General features: G+C 38.1%; 1 protein-coding gene across 23 annotated transcripts in view; it reads left to right on the top strand.

The window, feature by feature from the left end:
• Positions 1–17,181, top strand: part of SCEL (sciellin) — a 398,872-nt gene that overhangs the window by 275,086 nt on the left and 106,605 nt on the right. For 22 of the 23 annotated variants that reach the window (XR_014256049.1, XM_082434846.1, XM_082434838.1 and 19 more), the window contains 5 exons: positions 4,846–4,905; positions 8,414–8,482; positions 13,422–13,490; positions 14,105–14,143; positions 15,167–15,247. Coding sequence is in view for 22 of the 23 variants with exons in the window: in XM_082434846.1 (XP_082290972.1) it covers positions 4,846–4,905; positions 8,414–8,482; positions 13,422–13,490; positions 14,105–14,143; positions 15,167–15,247 (318 nt within the window). In the remaining variant the exon portion in view is untranslated. The remainder of the gene's footprint in view (positions 1–4,845; positions 4,906–8,413; positions 8,483–13,421; positions 13,491–14,104; positions 14,144–15,166; positions 15,248–17,181) is intronic. The other variant, XM_082434852.1, reaches the window with a different exon arrangement.

Here is a 17,181-nt window from a genome sequence, read left to right as displayed (position 1 = left end):
GTTTATTTTTGTGTACAGTGTTAGGGAGTGTTCTAATTTCATTCTTTTACATGTAGCTGTCCAGTTTTCCCAGTCACTTATTGAAGAGGCTGTCTTTTCTCCATTGTATACTCTTGCCTCCTTTATCTAAAATAAAGTGACCATATGTGCATGGGTTTACCTCTGGGCTTTCTATCCTGTTCCATTGATCTATATTTCTGTTTTTGTGCCAGTACCATACTGTCTTGACTACTGTAGCTTTGTAGTATAGCCTGAGGTCAGGGAGCTTGATTCCTCCAGCTCCGTTTTCCTTTCTCAAGATTGCTTTGACTATTCATGGTCTTTTGTGTTTCCATACAAACTGTGAAATTTTTTGTTCTAGTTCTGTGAAAAATTCCAGTGGTAGTTTGATAGGGATTGCATTGAATCTGTAGATTGCTTTGGGTAGTAGAGTCATTTTCACAATGTTGGCTCTTCCAGTCCAGGAACATGGTATATCTCTCCATCTGTTTGTATCATCTTTAATTTCTTTCATCAGTGTCTTATAGTTTTCTGCATACAGGTCTTTTGTCTCCTTAGGTAGGTTTATTCCTAGATATTTTATTTTTTTTGTTGCAATGGTAAATGGGAGTGTTTCCTTAATTTCTCTTTCAGATTTTTCATCATTAGTGTTTAGGAATGCAAAAGATTTGTTTGCATTAATTTTGTGTCCTGCTACTTTACCAAATTCATTGATTAGCTCTAGTAGTTTTCTTGTAGCATCTTTACGATTCTCTATGTGTAGTATGTAGTCTGCAAACAGTGACAGTTTTACTTCTTTTCCAATTTGGATTCCTTTTATTTCTTTTTCTTCTCTGATTGCTGTGGCTAAAACTTCCAAAACTGTGTTGAATAATAGTGGTGAGAGTGGGCAACCTTGTCTTGTTCCTGATCTTAGTGGAAATGGTTTCAGTTTTTCACCACTGAGAATGAAGTTGGCTGTGGGTTTGTCATATATGGCCTTTATTATGTTGAGGTAAGTTCCCTCTATGCCTACTTTCTGGTTGGCTTTTATCATAAATGGATGTTGAATTTTGTCAAAAGCTTTTTCTGCATCTACTGAGATTATCATATGGTTTTTATCCTTTAATTTGTTAATATGGTTTATCACATTGATTGATTTGCATATATTGAAGAATCCTTGCATTCCTGGGATAAACCCCACTTGATCATGGTATATGATCCTCTTAATGTGCTGTTGCATTCTGTTTGCTAGTATTTTGTTGAGGATTTTTGCATCTATGTTCATCAGTGATATTGACCTGTAGTTTTCTTTTTCTTGTGACATATTTGTCTGGTCTTGGTATCAGGGTGATGGTGGCCTCATAGAATGAGTTTGGGAGTGTTCCTCCCTCTGCTATATATTGGAAGAGTTTGAGAAGGATTGGTGTTAGATCTTCTCTAAATGTTTGATAGAATTCGCCTGTGAAGCCATCTGGTCCTGGGCTTTTGTTTGTTGGAAGATTTTTAACCACAGTTTCAATATCAGTGCTTGTGAATGGTCTGTTTATATATTCTATTTCTTCCTGGTTCAGTCTCGGAAGGTTGTGCTTTTCTAAGAATTTGTCCATTTCTTCCAGGTTGTCCATTTTTTTGGCATAGAGTTGCTTGTAGTAATCTCTCATGATCCTTTGTATTTCTGCAGTGTCAGTTGTTCTCGTTTTTCATTTCTAATTCTGTTGATTTGAAGCTTCTCCCTTTTTTTCTTGATGAGTCTGGCTAATGGTTTATCAATTTTGTTTATCTTTCAAAGAACCAGCTTTTAGTTTTATTGATCTTTGCTATTGTTTTCTTCATTTCTTTTTCATTTATTTCTGATCTGCTCTCTATGATTTCTTTCCTTCTGCTAACTTTGGGTTTGTTTTGTTCTTCTTTCTCTAATTGCTTTAGGTGTAAGGTTAGGTTGTTTATTTGAGATGTTTCTTGTTTCTTGAGGTAGGATTGTATTGCTATAAACATCCCTCTTACAACTCCTTATGCTGCATCCCATAGATTTTGGTTCGTTGTGTTTTCATTGTCATTTGTTTCAAGGTATTTTTTGTTTTCCTATTTGATTTCTTCAGTGATCTCTTGGTTATTTAGTAGTGTAGTGTTTAGCCTCCATGTGTTTGTATTTTTTACAGTTTTTTTCCTGTAAGTGATATCTAGTCTTATAGCATTGTGGTCAGAACCGATTTTGGATAGGATTTCAATTTTCTTAAATTTACCAAGGCTTGATTTGTGACCCAAGATATGATCTATCCTGGAAAATGCTCCATGAGCACTTGAGAAGAAAGTGTATTCTGTTGTTTTTGGATGTAATGTCCTAAAAATATAAATTAAGTCCATCTTGTCTAATGTGTCATTTAAAGCTTGTGTTTCCTTATTTATTTTCATTTTGGATGATCTGTCCATTGGTGAAAGTGGGGTATTAAAGTCCCCTACTATGATTGTGTTACTGTCGATTTCCCCTTTTATGGCTGTTAGCATTTGCATTATGTATTGAGGTGTTCCTATGTTGGGTGTATAAATATTTACAATTGTTATATCTTCTTGTTGGATTGATCCCTTGATCATTATGTAGTCTCCTTCTTTGTCTCTTGTAATAGTCTTTATTTTAAAGTCTCTTTTGCCTACTATGAGAATTGCTACTCCAGCTTTCTTTAGATTTCCATTTGCATGGAATATCTTTTTCCATGCCCTCACTTTCAGTCTGTATGTGTCCATAGGTCTGAATTGGGTCTCTTGTAGACAGCATATATACAGGTCTTGTTTTTGTATCCATTCAGCCAGTGTATGTCTTTTGGTTGGAGCATTTTATCCATTTACATTTAAGGTAATTATCGATATGTATGTTCCTATTACCATTTTCATAATTGTTTTGGGTTTGTTATTGTAGGTCTTTTCCTCCTCTTGTGTTTCATGCCTAGAGAAGTTCCTTTAGTATTTGTTTTAAAGCTGGTTTGGTGGTGCTGAATTCTCTTAGCTTTTGCTTGTCTGTGAAGGTTTTAATTTCTCCATCGAATCTGAATGAGATCTGCTGGGTAGAGTAATCTTGTTTGTAGGTTTTTCCCTTTCGTCACTTTAAATATGTCCTGCCACACCCTTCTGGGTTGCAGAGTTTCTGCTGAAAGATCAGCTGTTAACCTTATGGGGATTCCCTTGTATGTTATTTGCTGCTTTACCCTTTCTGCTTTTAATATTTTTTCTTTGTATTTAATTTTTGATAGTTTGATTAATATGTGTCTTGGTGTCTTTCTCCTAGGATTTATCCTGTATGGGACTCTCTGCACTTCCTGGACTTGGTTAACTCTTTCCTTTCCCATATTAAGGAAGTTTTCAACTATAATCTCTTCAAATATTTTCTCAGTCCCTTTCTTTTTCTCTTCTTCTTCTGGGGCCCCTATAATTCAAATGTTGGTGCATTTAATGTTGTTCCAGAGGTCTCTGAGACTGTCCTCAAATCTTTTCATTCTTTTTTCTTTATTCTCCTCTGCAGTAGTTATTTCCACTATTTTATCTTCCAGGTCATTTATCCTTTCTTCTGCCTCATTTATTCTGCTATTGATTCTTTCTAGAGAATTTTAAATTTCATTTATTGTGTTGTTTGTCATTTTTTGTTTGCTCTTTAGTTCTTCTAGGTCCTTGTTAAACACTTGTTGTATTTTGTCCATTCTATTTCCAAGATTTTGGATCATCTTTACTATCATTACTCTGAAATCTTTTTCAGGTAGACTGTCTATTTCCTCTATTTGTTTGGTCTGATGGGTTTTTACCTTTCTCCTTCATCTGCTGCATATTTCTCTGTCTTCACATTTTGCTTAACTTACTGTTTTTGGGGTCTCCTTTTCACAGGCTGCAGGTTCGTAGTTCCTGTTGTTTTTTGTGTCTGCCCCCAGTGGGTAAGGTTGGTTCAGTGTGTTGTGTAGGCTTCCTGGTGCAGGGGACTGGTGCCTGTATTCTGATGGATGAGGCTGGCTCTTGTCCTTCTGGTGGACAGGACCATGTCTGGTGGTGTGTTTTGCGGTGTCTGTGACCTTATTATGATTTAGGCAGCCTCTCTGCTAATGGGTGGGGTTGTGTTCCTGTCTTGCTAGTTGTTTGGCATGGGGTGTCCAGCACTAGAGCTTGGTGATCGTTGAGTGGAGCTGGGTCTTAGCGTTGAGATGGAGATCTCTTGGAGAACTCTTGCCAATTGATATTACGAGGGGCCGGGAGGTCTCTGGTGTACCAGTGTCCTGAGGTCAGCTCTCCCGCTTCAGAAGCTCAGGTCTGACACCTGACCAGAACATCCCGACCCTGCTCGTGTTGGTCTCCTGCAGAGGTGGGGGGCACCTGTGGCTCACCATGGGGACAAGGACACTGACAGCAGAAGATCTGGGAAGCAGTCTTTGTCATGAGCCCTCCCAGAGTCCTCCAATAGCCCCACCAAAGATCCTGTAGCCTGGGCTTAATTAAATTTAAAACATGTTGAAAAAACGTTTGCCTTCCTGCAGAAAAGGACTTTTCTAATATATGCAAAGTAGATGGCTGCATATTCCCACACTGCTGAAGAAAACCCAAAACCAAAAAACCAAATAACAAACATTCATGCCATTGTTGAATCACATGGAAATCTCATGGGGTAAATTGGAATAATGATTGTTTGTACTGACAAACTTTTTTGTTTTCACCATGCTCTTTCAAGTGGTGACTGGTTAAAATAAATGCATAGTTGTGTTTTTATGCCCAAAGTAAAATGAATTAACCTTGCCAAACATTGTGAGCTCTTTCATGTCTGCCTTATTTAATGCTTACTAAATACTGTGATAACTTCTCATGTGATTTGATTTTGTTCTTTCTCTGCAGAGATGAAAATTATGCTAGGGTGGTACTTCATAGACGTAACTCCCATGATGCCTCGGACAGGTGGGTGTTTCAGATGAGTTACTCATTAGCAGAAACACAAAGACAGTCATTTTTGAAAGTAGACTTGTTCAAGACAGGCTGAATATTTGTGGCTAGCCTCAGGCTTTCCCTCACATTCTGGGCACGTGAATGAGAATCTGTGATATCATCAGGGGTATTTACAGGGCAAACTGTGCTTTTCCAGCTTTATGCTTCCAGAATACAGCTTGGAGGTGTAGAATAATCAATCCACTGCCTACCCTACCAAGGTGGCCCTCCTGACAGGAAAGGGAAAGGGCTCCCACAGAAACATAGGATATTTCTGAGCCTTAGAGAAAGGAACCCTAAAAGCAAAACAACAGCGAAGTTCACTTGCTTTATGGGACAGTACATTTCTTTTCAAAAACTCCTAGGCTTGTGGAAAACCACTAAATGATACTCAGTGGCAAATAGACTGACTAATGCAAATTAGTAGGAAAATTCAGACAAAACTCACAAGCGCAATGATGTAAATAATCTAATATTGATGAAATAAATAGATAATATTCTTACTAAAGTACATTTACAGTCACACACATACAAACAACCACACCCATCAGAAGAACTTAACTATTTCTCAGACACAAGTTTTATCTGGTCCAGTAGCCAGTGTCTTCCACCAAGACATACTTAGTGATTGTCTTTCATGGTGGGGACTTTAAAAAGTTAAGTAGACACTTTAAATATGTCTATTTTTGGAATTTTTATCTGTGAATTTTTCTGAACCGTTTAAAAATTGTTCATAATTTTGATGTGTTCTCAGGGTCCTGAGTTTACCCCCCTCTACACAAAGTATCTGATTGGTTTTTGGGTTTCCAGCCTTAGCTCATCCAATTGACTGTTCTGTGATTTGGCAGGCTCTCTCCATGCCCTCTCCTTGGTCTTCATGATTTTGAAGCTTACATCCTTGTTCTCTGTTGGCCCTCAACTCACCAGACAAAGGGAACCTAATCATCTGAATCCAGGCACCAGTGAAAAATGCCCCCTCCATTTTATTTGCCTTTCTCTGCAACTATTAAAGAACAAACATGCTTGTTGTGAAGTGTGACCAGGCAAACTAAGCTTCGTGCTCTTTGTGTGTTTCAGAATAACGGGACCTTAATGCCATCTATGCTTACTTTATATTTTAAACTCTATTGGTTACCTGAACCCTTCCTGTTACTGGACAGCATTTTGGCTAAAGCACATCGAGCTTTTATCCTAAGTAACAAAAATCTGCAAGCCTGAGACATTTCCCCTTTGACCCCTTGACTTGCGTCTCAAATGACATCTTCCTAAAAGGTAGTGTAGGTTATTTTTCTCCTTGCATTTGCTCAAATGGATGCCCATGTGACACTTTTCTACCCTTTTGCAGAGGCTGTATCCACTTTGATGTTCACCCAATACCACGTTGGAGCACCTACTGTGTGCTGACATTGTGCCAGGTGCTGGGAACACAAAGATACATAAGACACCAGCCTTGACCTTAAGGAACTCTCACTTTTCATGGAAACAGATGAATACATAAGCACAAATACTCAAATTTACCGTGGAAAGTCCTTGTGGAAGTGTGTGCCAGTGCTATGGGAAGAAGTGGAGGGAGTGGCTAACTTTGCCTGAATGAGTGGGAGACCTCACTGAGGAAGTGGTCGTTAAGAGGCGCTTCCAGCAGAAGCAATAATATGTCCAAGAGTTCCACATGAGCAGAGACTGAAAATACAGGAAAAGGAAAATAAATAATAGTCTCATCACCCTAGAAAACAAGCTTCCTAGTGTGCACAAACTAGGACATTTTACTGTCCTTCCTCTGCCCGATCATTAAAACATGTCACATGAGGCAGAAGGCAAAAATAGTACCTGTGGAGATGCCCTATGTGAGCCAGTCACTATTCTAAAGTCTGGGGACAAAACAAAATCCCTGCTTTCCTAGAACTTGCTTCCTAGTTGAAGGTGGAGGAGGGAGAGACTGAAAATAAACAAACACAATATAATATGTCATGTGATGATAAGTGCCTGGAAGAATAAAGCCACTAATGAGACATAAAACAATAACATCTGCAAAAGGGGCTCTTTTCTGGAAGGGGGTCACATGGCCCTGCAGCACCTATCTGCACTCATGTATTACACCTGCTGGTGAACCACACTATGATTTCACTCTAAGTTTCTTTAAAAATGTGGGGAATTGCATTAGGCTTTTTTTTAACCTTATTCTTGCTTTAACCGACACTATTCCTTCTACCTCTGTTTGTTCATGTCTATTTATCCTCCAAGATCCAGCTCGACCTGCACCTCATCCAGAAAGCCTTCTGTGATCCCCACCTCTACAAATAAGCTTTCTCAGCTTCAAACTTCCTTGCACTTGACCTGAACCTTTTCTACGACATTGACCACTTGTTGCACTTGGATATATGTCTGATTTGTCCCTCTAGCTCTGTGTGTGTAGGGTTTATAGATAATTCATTCTCAACTCCCTCACAGTCATCAGCACAGTATATCGTTTACCTCCAAATATTTGCTTAATAAAGATATACTACATCAAGTTAAAAATTACATGTTAAATAGTATACTGTTTTAGTATTTTTTCTGATTCAATATGTTTGATCTGTCAGCTTCAAGTGATGCTTTGAAATGCAAACTGTAAATCATGGTATAATTCTCCAAAGAGCTTGCTTTCCCTGTATCACAGGGTTATATAAAGCATTAAACAGACTTTTTGTTTTTTGCTGATTGATCAGTCTGATCAAGATATCTCCACTGCTTTGATGATCATCGTTCCTACTATTGGGCCTTCTATCTTCTTTTCCCTTATTTTCTTGTCTTCTCCCCACTCCCTTTTTTTCCCTAGTTATCTGTCTGCCTTAACTCTCTGCCTCTGTCTCTCCTCTCCCTTCTTCTCCCGGTCTCCCCTCTCGTCTCCTGTCCTTCCCATCCATCCTTTCTCTATTCCCCCACTGTCTTCTTTTCATTTCTTTCCAGTGCCTCCTGTTTCTCTCTTTTCATTTTTTTCTTCTCTCTCCCTCCCTCTTTTCTGCCAGCAAGGTCTCTTCTCTCAACCCTGTCCACGGTGCTGAACTTATAATAAAGCAACTTGTATGTAGCTGTTGTGCTGGCTTATGGCTCTGCTGAAACTCTGCAAACAAAATATAGCTGATTATAAGGGACTGAGTTCCTATTACGTAAAAATCAACAACATTGAAAACACTACATATTAGTTATTCACCATTTTTCATGTTGTGTTGCTTGTTTTACATATCCTTATCACCAATTTGAATGTGTTACATTGTAATTAGAATAATTGGACCTAGAGAAGAATTCTTTTATTAGCATGGGGAATTGGGTTTGCTATATTTCATCCTATCCAAGTCAAAGCCTGGGAAGATTTCGGTACTCCAAATCTGTAACGGGTACATCTCCTACCCGAATAGGACAAAATTTTACCAAATCCATGATAAGTTTTATAAACTATTTTTTGTAATTTATTTGATCTTTCTATGATTATTTTTTGCTACAGGAAAACAAACGAGAGGGATGAGCCAAAAGCCACAATCAGTTGGTACAGATCTGATGGCACTTTGGACAGGTAAGGTGTTTTGAACCACGCAAGCGGGATGCGGAACATATGTTAAATCCAGTTTCTTATAAAGCATGAGACATTTAAATGTTTACCAAAGTAAGTTTTGAACCATGATATTTTATCTCCAGGGACAGAAGGACTATAAAGATTGAATTATCTTCTTCTTCAAAACTCACAAAATCTTGACCTGATATGCCATTTTCCTAAAATCTTGCTAGTAGTAGATCAATAGGAAAAATTCGGAAGAAACTGGTTTGAATATAGGTGGAGTGGGCACTGCATGTGGTCTGTTCAGCTTTAAATGGAGAATATAGTTTTTTTGTGTGTGAGTAGCCAGTTCTTGTTCTAACTTTGGTCTTTCCATCCCAGAGGCAGAGAAACAGCAGTTTCTGTATAATTACATTATGGAGAGACTGTACATTTTAATAATACAGTAGTTTTGATCTGCTCTAGGATAAAGACATTAGCTCTTTACTTTAGAAAGTGAAACTACTCTTTCAGCAGTGGAGTCACCATATGACTGTTGAATGAGTCATTGTGTTATGCCTGTTATTGGCTCAGTCAGACAGAGGGAAAAGAAGGGCTCATCCTTATATAGAAAATTGAGGAATATCTATTCAAGTTGAAGTGTAAATGCTACAAGTCACATTTTAATTTTATATTTGGTAGAGGTGCTTATTAGGCATAAGTAAAGAACAAAGTTAACATGTTATTTGGAATCTAGACATAGTGAATACCTGAGGCCATTTATAGTTGCAGCCACTCCCTGTAGCTAAAGATGTGCTGCTTTTGGAGACAAACATGCCACCCACTACAACTGAAGCACATATGCTGAAACTTATGGCATCTAATAGATTCTATATTCACACCATGCCTGTGCCAATTAATACAGCAAATGCATGCACTTCTGCATTCTTCATAGCTTTTTTAAAAAAATAATTTAATTGATTTATTTAAATCCAACAAAATTAATAGTCTCTACTTTTTGAAAGATACTGTTAAGAGATTAAAATCAAACCAAAGACAAGGAGAAAATATTTGCAAATCATATATATGATTAAGAAAAACCACACTTGTATCCAGAGTTTATAAAGAACTCTGCAAATAAGAGAGAAGCACTTCTAAACGGCAGAATAAGGACCTCCAAAAATCCACTCCTCCAGAAAAGTATTAACACTGGAAAAAACTGTCAAAATCAACTTTTTCAGAACTCTGGAAATTAACCAAAGGCTTGAAACAATTTGCTAAGTGTTTATTCAAGAAAAAGAGTTGGCTGTCAGTAAGAACGGCAAGAATTGCCACATTTTAAAGCTTCCTATTCACCTATTCCTCTCCCCAGCTCCATGGGAGCCTTGAAAACCAGCAGTCTTGGAACAACAGTAGTTCTTCATAGGTTTTTAAGTCAATCTCCTGAATAGCAGACAATCAGCCCTGGTATCCCTAAGGAGGTGACTTCTCTCTTGTAATTAACAACCTTGACAAAAATCAGTTTGTGAAAGGAGTCATAGTACCTCTGCCCATTCACCTTGGCCTTGCAGGCTGTCCTATTACACTGCTAATTGAGGACGGAAACCCTACTTCTAGGAATGTATCTGCAAGTGAGATAATTATGTCTCAAGAAAGGTAAATATGTGGGAGACCTAAGGCTTTGTAGGCTGTGTGTCTGAAAGCTTTTTCAGGCCAGTCAAGATAGAGCCTTGGAACTTAGCGATACACTAGACCAGGCCTCACAGGCAAGCTAATTGACTCATTCTCAGCCTCAGCGACAAATTAGAATTTCCTAGAGAGCTTTTTAACTGCTGATACCTTGGTCCCACCAGCTCTCATCCCCCAAATTCTAATTTAATTAGTCTGAGGTAGGACTCGGACATTTTTTAAAGCTTAGAAAGTGATTCTGATGTGCAGCCAAAATTCAGAGCCACCAACCTAGACCAAACCTTCATTTTGTAAACTAGAAAATGAGGCCAGAGATTCCCTGCTTTATTTACACAGAGGTTTAGCGGCGCGTGTTTGGAAGAAGCATCCTGGTCAGCTCCTTCCACAGGTAGTGTCTGTCTCCCAAGAGTGAGCTACATCTCTGTAAGTGTGGAAACAGATGTGAGGGAGAGAACACAGGAGTCGGTAAAGAAAGGCAAGTCCTCATAACAGGAGTCAGATTCCTATCATGCAGGCCACTCCAAGTGCAAGAGGTGAAATAATTTTGGGAGGTAGATGATCAAATGTATCAGGTGTGTGAGGATGTGTGCCATTTCAATACTAACGCATATAATAAATGAGTAGGAGAAAAGTACTCACTTTACATTTGAAGAGTTCCCTTTTAAAATATACATCTGTTGGTAAAAATATGAAGTGTTCTAAAGAAATATAAGTAAATAATTGTGTACATGCATACACTATGGCGCAAACCCTGAAGGTGGTTTCTTGACTAATTTGGAAAACCTAGGTTAAGGAGCCCTCTAGTGTTCGGTTATGGAAGTGTAACTTTTCCTTTGGTTGGATCCTGCTGCTAGTTATATTGTTTAGGTATTTCCTGTCTCTTAAGACTGACTCCTATTAATCTCATATCACAACTTGGCAGAAAATTAGTTTCTAAGAGAAGTACAAAGTTAATCTCCCTAAGTAATAAGAAATTGATGAATGCATTGGAATGATGGTTTAGAGTTCTCTCCAATATTGTTTATACACTGATTCCCCTAGTGGAGTGAAAGAGATAGTGGAGGTGAAAAATAACAACTGAAGAAAGACATGTTGATCATGAGTGTTGGAACAATTACACTACAGAACCAGGTGTACGACATTGGGGCCTACTGGGAAGACTTTGGAGATAGACTACTTCCTGGCTGTGTGGCCAAGAGAAAGCCACCCACCTTCTCTGAGACTCCATTTCTTCATCTATAAAGCGAAAATAATTACACCTACCTTGTAGGGATGTTCTGAAGAGTAGAGGAAATTGTATAAGATGAGTGGCAAAGAGTAGTAAGTAGCTATTTTTATTATTACATGCAGTATTGCCCACATAGATCAACACAGTAGAATTTTGATTAACTTCATTTAATTGTAACCTCAGAACTCTCCTTTATTTAAACCTTGAAGGTGTTTGAAATTAACGCTCTGTTTTCTTTAGACAGATTGTCATTTTCCCTGTACCAGAGTAGCAGTTTCCCAAGATTATTTTTATTTTATATGAGGATCTCACAGACAGCTGTAAACGTTGAGTAGTTTCCACAGAACATTTAAGGTTTAGGATTACCTGACATCTTATGGTATTCACAGTGGTTTACTGCAGAGCCCTTTAAATATAAACACATCAGAGGTTCAGTAGCAATTAGTGCAGGGAATATACTTACAGTCTTTGGCCTAATGATCACCTGAGAGATCATCATGAGTTTTTAATACTTGGATTCATTCTGTACAAGTTAATACCTGTATTGTGAACAGTCTATTGAGAATATGGAGCTCTGGAGGATTCCAACCTTTCTTCCTTTTTACATTCAAGAATTATCAGTTTGTGGCATTACATGCCATAAACAGAAACTCTTTGGGGTTGACTCGTAGAATTTTAACGATTAGAGTTATTTACCCAATGTTTTAGTTACACATGTCAAAGTGACATCTAGGAATTGAAATCATTTTAAAGCTATGACAATTAAGCTATATTTTTCTATCATGATTTTTTTTTTTTAGAACAAGGCAAAGTTAGTGTCCTTCTTCCCAGGAACAGTTTATAAAGCCCTGTACTAAAGTGGATGATAAAAGTGAAAGTTTAGAGAAAGTTATAGTAGACCCATAGTATGGGATCAACAGAAGAATCTTGCTGATCTTTTGTTTTCTGGAGCCTAATTTTGCCACATCCTAGCTTTGTGCAAGCCTGCAGAATGCTCCAGAAGACAGCCCCACATCTCAGGAAGAGCTTTCCTATCTGGTGTGTTCTTCCTGGTGGGAAGAGACAGAACAGGGGTTGCAGTTGTGAGATCCCACCACTGGCATGCAGACTACAGGATTCCTAATTTGTCTTATGACCCAAAGGACAGAAAAACACACCTTTTCCAGAACTACCTTCCTTGTGGAGACCTGAGTTTAGAGGGTTTAAAACCTCTGATGGTCCGCAGGGCCTATTAACAAAATGTGTTAGTCAGTGTAAACAACTTTGCCAGGGTAGAGCAACTCTTGTAACAAGTTCCTTCTCCTGCCTCCAAATCTTGGTCCGTTAGCCCAATAGAAGATTACTGCTCACTCTCCTCAGATTGGCTGGAAAATTAGGGGATGACCCTGTTCCCTGGAATGACTCAGGGACCTAGGTTCTTTCCTAGGTTTTAATGCTGCCATCTTCAACCCATGGGCGTCAAAGCCATAGCAGATGGGGAAGAAAGAGCATGGAGGATCACACAAGAGGTTTTATGATGGGTTTGGGAGTCATGAATAATATTTCTGCCCACATTTTTTAGTTTAGAACGCAATCATATGGTCCCAACTTAATTGTAATGAAGATTGGGAAATATGGTCTTCCTGTGTGCTCAGAAGGAAAATAAAGAGTTTGACAGGCATATAGCATTGTCTATGCCACAAAACATTTTTTTAAAATTGCTTAAGTTTTCCATTGGTTCCTTTTAGCGACATAGGAAGTACTGTCATTGGCTAGATATATTATTAAACAATAATGAATATGAAATAGTTAATGAGTTAAATGTTCAAATGAGTCAGAAAGGCTAGTTGAAAAACATAAACTTTAAAAGTTGCAAACTGTGTCAAAATTGCCTCATAAATAAATTTTGTTGTAAGTAGCTTTTTTTTTAATTGCAAAATTTTCTAACATGTAACACCTGAAAAGCAAGTGTTTTTACCAGAGAAAGTTTCTGTTGTGAAGTGATTATAGCATGAACGAGGTCTGAAGGGAGTTTAATAATCTATATGTTCATCCAGACTTTTGTCTTATTTCTTTATAAAGGACCTCAGACAGAAATGATGCTGCAAAAACATATAAGGCCAATACCCTGGATAACCGACTAACCAATAGGTACCAGTATCTACTAACTCTGGGAAAGGCTCAAGTAATACAATATTTTTCTAAGCGTTACTTATTTACTTGCTATTAAGTAGGATTCTTCAATCCTGCTTACTATCTTTCTGTAAGTTCTCATCCTCTATTTTTTTTTCACACAAATAATTCTGGCATAAAAACGTTACTCCTGCTCATGGTTAAAGAAAAATAAAATCTTACTTCTGGCTTCAAAGTCAAGTGAGTTCATTGCTTCAGGCCATCATTCTTACCACATTTATGTTTCTGTTTAAATTATCCTGGTGGCAAGATTATGAAATACATGTAAACGTCAATTTGACATTCCTATTGTTAAAGAAAATTACTGAACCCAGCAAAGAAAAACACGGGGCTTAAAAGATAATGAATTTTCTAAAGAAAAAAAATTTCTTTTGGAATCTAATACACAAAAGGTAAAAAAATCATGAGATCAACTTTTCAAATTTATTCAAATACTGATGCTTTCTCTTTCTTTCTCGCAAATAATGTTAACTTTTAATAATAATAACTCTAAATTCATGGACAATTGCAAATTGATGCAAGAATTCATTCTTTGTTGCTGCTCAAACTTTGCCTTCTTTTTTTCTTACTAGAAACACGTCCACGTTTCGGTCACCAGAAGAGACAAAGATGTATGTACTTTTCTAACTGATGTTACATTTTAAGAATAAAGTGTATTTCTTCCTATGTGTCCAAGAAAAATCAGGATATACTGCCCTCAGACCAAAGTTTCATTGTAGTTCAGCCATGCCCCCATAGCTTTGGCAGAGTTGAATAGTAGAAATATTGAAATGCTCCACAAAATTTCAAGTGTTTTCTGTCTGGACTTTTACACAGAAGGACTTCTCCTCTAACCGAACACCAAAGCTTAAGTCATTCTTTTTCTTCTTTTCTTTTTTTAAAATCTAGAACCTTTTAATTTTTTCCCTATTCCTATGGCAACTCTTTCTTCTAGCACATTTCACTTGCTCCCAAAACACCCATCGTATCTACAATACAACTTAGTCATGAAATCATGGCTTTGCTAACAATCTATGTAGACAAAATACATTTTCCCTGTACTAACAGTGGTTATAAACTACCAAACTAGGTAGATTTTTGAAAACTTAGTTAGTTTTTAAATTTGTATTTACAAATAAAGTAATTTTCACACTGGACTGCACCTCCAGTAGTTGAAAAAGGCCTGAGTGACTTCCATTTTTTTTTGAGGGTCTGCATATATTAATAAATGCTAAATAGAGATTTAAAACGGTGGGATTTTTAAATGTTTTCTTAAACAAACTAATGCTTTTAATGCAAAAAATTGCAATATGATTCTGTTAGTCACAACATATACAGGATCAAAAAATATATGTAGGAATCCATAGGACATTGGAATTGATTGGTCTGGGTTTCAGACACACCATGTCATATAATGAATGACTTCTTCATTCAGTTCCTTCGGTTTTAATTATTTGGATGATAGCCTGGCAATTTGTAAAATGGTAAACTAAGGAAGAACTTTTTCTGTTGTTGCTCTTTCATGCTCAAGTGAAATATTTTGTGATGGATTCAGAGCAGGTGGGAATACGAGTAGATTATAAGACTTTTCAAAGGTGCGTTAGAGTGGAAAAGCGTCAGGAATGTGATCATTGTTTGTTCTTGTGATGAAACAGGCAACCTGGAGGTCTGTTCAGTGCAAATGCCACCAACACCCCAGCTTCCAACTCTGCTACTACTCCTGTAAAGAAAAAAAGGTATGATGGGCTCGTTGGGACTACCTCTTGCTGCAGTTCCGTAAGGGATTATTCTTTTAAATTTCTGAACCAAATCATCCACCAAGGCCCCCAGGCAGTGTCCAGAAGTTGCTCTGCCCTTCCTCATTATTCCCTCCTCCCCTTCCCAGGGATCCAGTGCCTACTGACGACTCCTGTCCTCAAACCTCAGTCCTTTCCCTACCACCCACCATCTCCCTTTCAAATATGCCAGCTTTTTTCCCCCAATTTTATTGAGAAATAACTGACATACAACACTGTGTATGTTTAAGGTGTACAGTGTGATGGTTTGATTTACACATATTGTGAAGTGATCACCCCAACAGGTTTAACTGATATCCACCTATCATCTCATATAACATCCTTATGTCAATAAAAAGAAAAGAAAAAAATTCTCCTTTTGATGAGAACTCTTAGGATCTATTCTCTTAACAACTTTCCTATATATCATACAGGAGTGTTAACTATAGTCATCATGTTATACTTTACATCCCTAGAACTTATCTTATAACTCCATTGTCCTTTGTTGAATGATATTTTAAATGGATATAAAATAAATGGGTCTAAAGGGCAAAAAACCCAAAAAGGTAAGTTTGTACCTTTTGCCCACCTTCCTCCAATCCACCTGATTCCCCTGCCTCTGGTGACCACAAATCTGATCTCTTTTTCAAGTATGCTGTCTTAGGGTCTTGAATAACTAGGTAATGTTTTGATGACGGAGCTCAGATATTAAAGGGCAAGCTACTTCAGGTAATACATTTTAACAGAGTGCTGCTACAGGGAGTGCCTGCCCTGTGTGTCATAACTGCAGTGTGGCCACGTGTCACCATGCTCCTGAAACCAGCCTGCGTCTTGGATGCCTCCGCTGCTCTGTGCATTGTGCTACTTCCAAGTACAGAGTCAAAGGCCACGTCTTGAGGCCTCAGTCTGTGTTCTTGTGGTCATTCCTCTTTCAGCTTCCCCTGCGTGGCCTCCCATTTTTGCCTGTGCTAATAAGTTCCATTTATCTAGTAGGCATGGAGGAGGAGCTAGACCTTTGGTGGTGCAATATTCTTCATGTGACAAAATGTGATGGTGGAAGTGAGTTTTGCATGTTGAAGAGAACACTGTGCCGGTGAATCACGATGCAGATGGAAAACAAGCATTCGTGAACCTCAGTGCTTTTGAAATTTTCTTATTTTCTTTGCCTGCTCCTAGGACTATGCCTGGTATAGGGTAGCTGCTCAGTGTTTGTTGATGGGCTGTCTGACGGTCATGGTGCTGCTATAGTCCTCCTGGAGAGAAATGACTGATTCTCTCTATTTTCTCCTGCAGTCGGAATTTTGGTTGTATCTACAGTCTCAGAAACTACGATCACCTTTCTCTTAGACCCAAATTTCACATCCCCGCCCCACCCGATTCTTTGTCTGTTAAGAAAGGTTGGAAGGGAAACTTAAGGTCAGTTAGTTCAATCTCCTACCCAGTGCAAGAATCTTTCCTCTGACAGGTTAGGCATAATTCAGGACCACTGAAGCCAGCAATATGAGTCTCACTTTTGTGATATGCCTTGACTAGCTCTCAGGGATTGCAATGAGCTGAAATCTGCTTTGATTTACTCCCATCCCACCTTAGTTCAGTCCTGTGCGCCTCAGAGAATAGATCAGCTTCAAGAACTTAAAGGACTCTCCTGTCCTTATCCCTTACTTTCCTTCTCTAGGCTATATTACTCTCCTCTGAACAGCTTCATTTTTGATCCTTAACTTAGTCTTTTTGACAGAGTCCTTAGCTATCTCTACCAATTAAAATTAAGTCCTGGTAATGTGAAGACACCTTTCTAATTGGATATATATGTGTGTGTATACACACACACACACACACACACACACACATATATATATATATATGCATCTATATAAAATTGAGGTTAGCATTGCTGT

This window comes from Balaenoptera physalus (assembly GCF_965194825.1).
Source record: "Balaenoptera physalus genome assembly, chromosome: 18".
Classification (NCBI taxonomy): domain Eukaryota; kingdom Metazoa; phylum Chordata; class Mammalia; order Artiodactyla; family Balaenopteridae; genus Balaenoptera; species Balaenoptera physalus.
The sequence above is the reverse complement of the archived record's forward strand: the minus strand, read 5'-3'. Positions and strand labels throughout refer to the sequence as shown.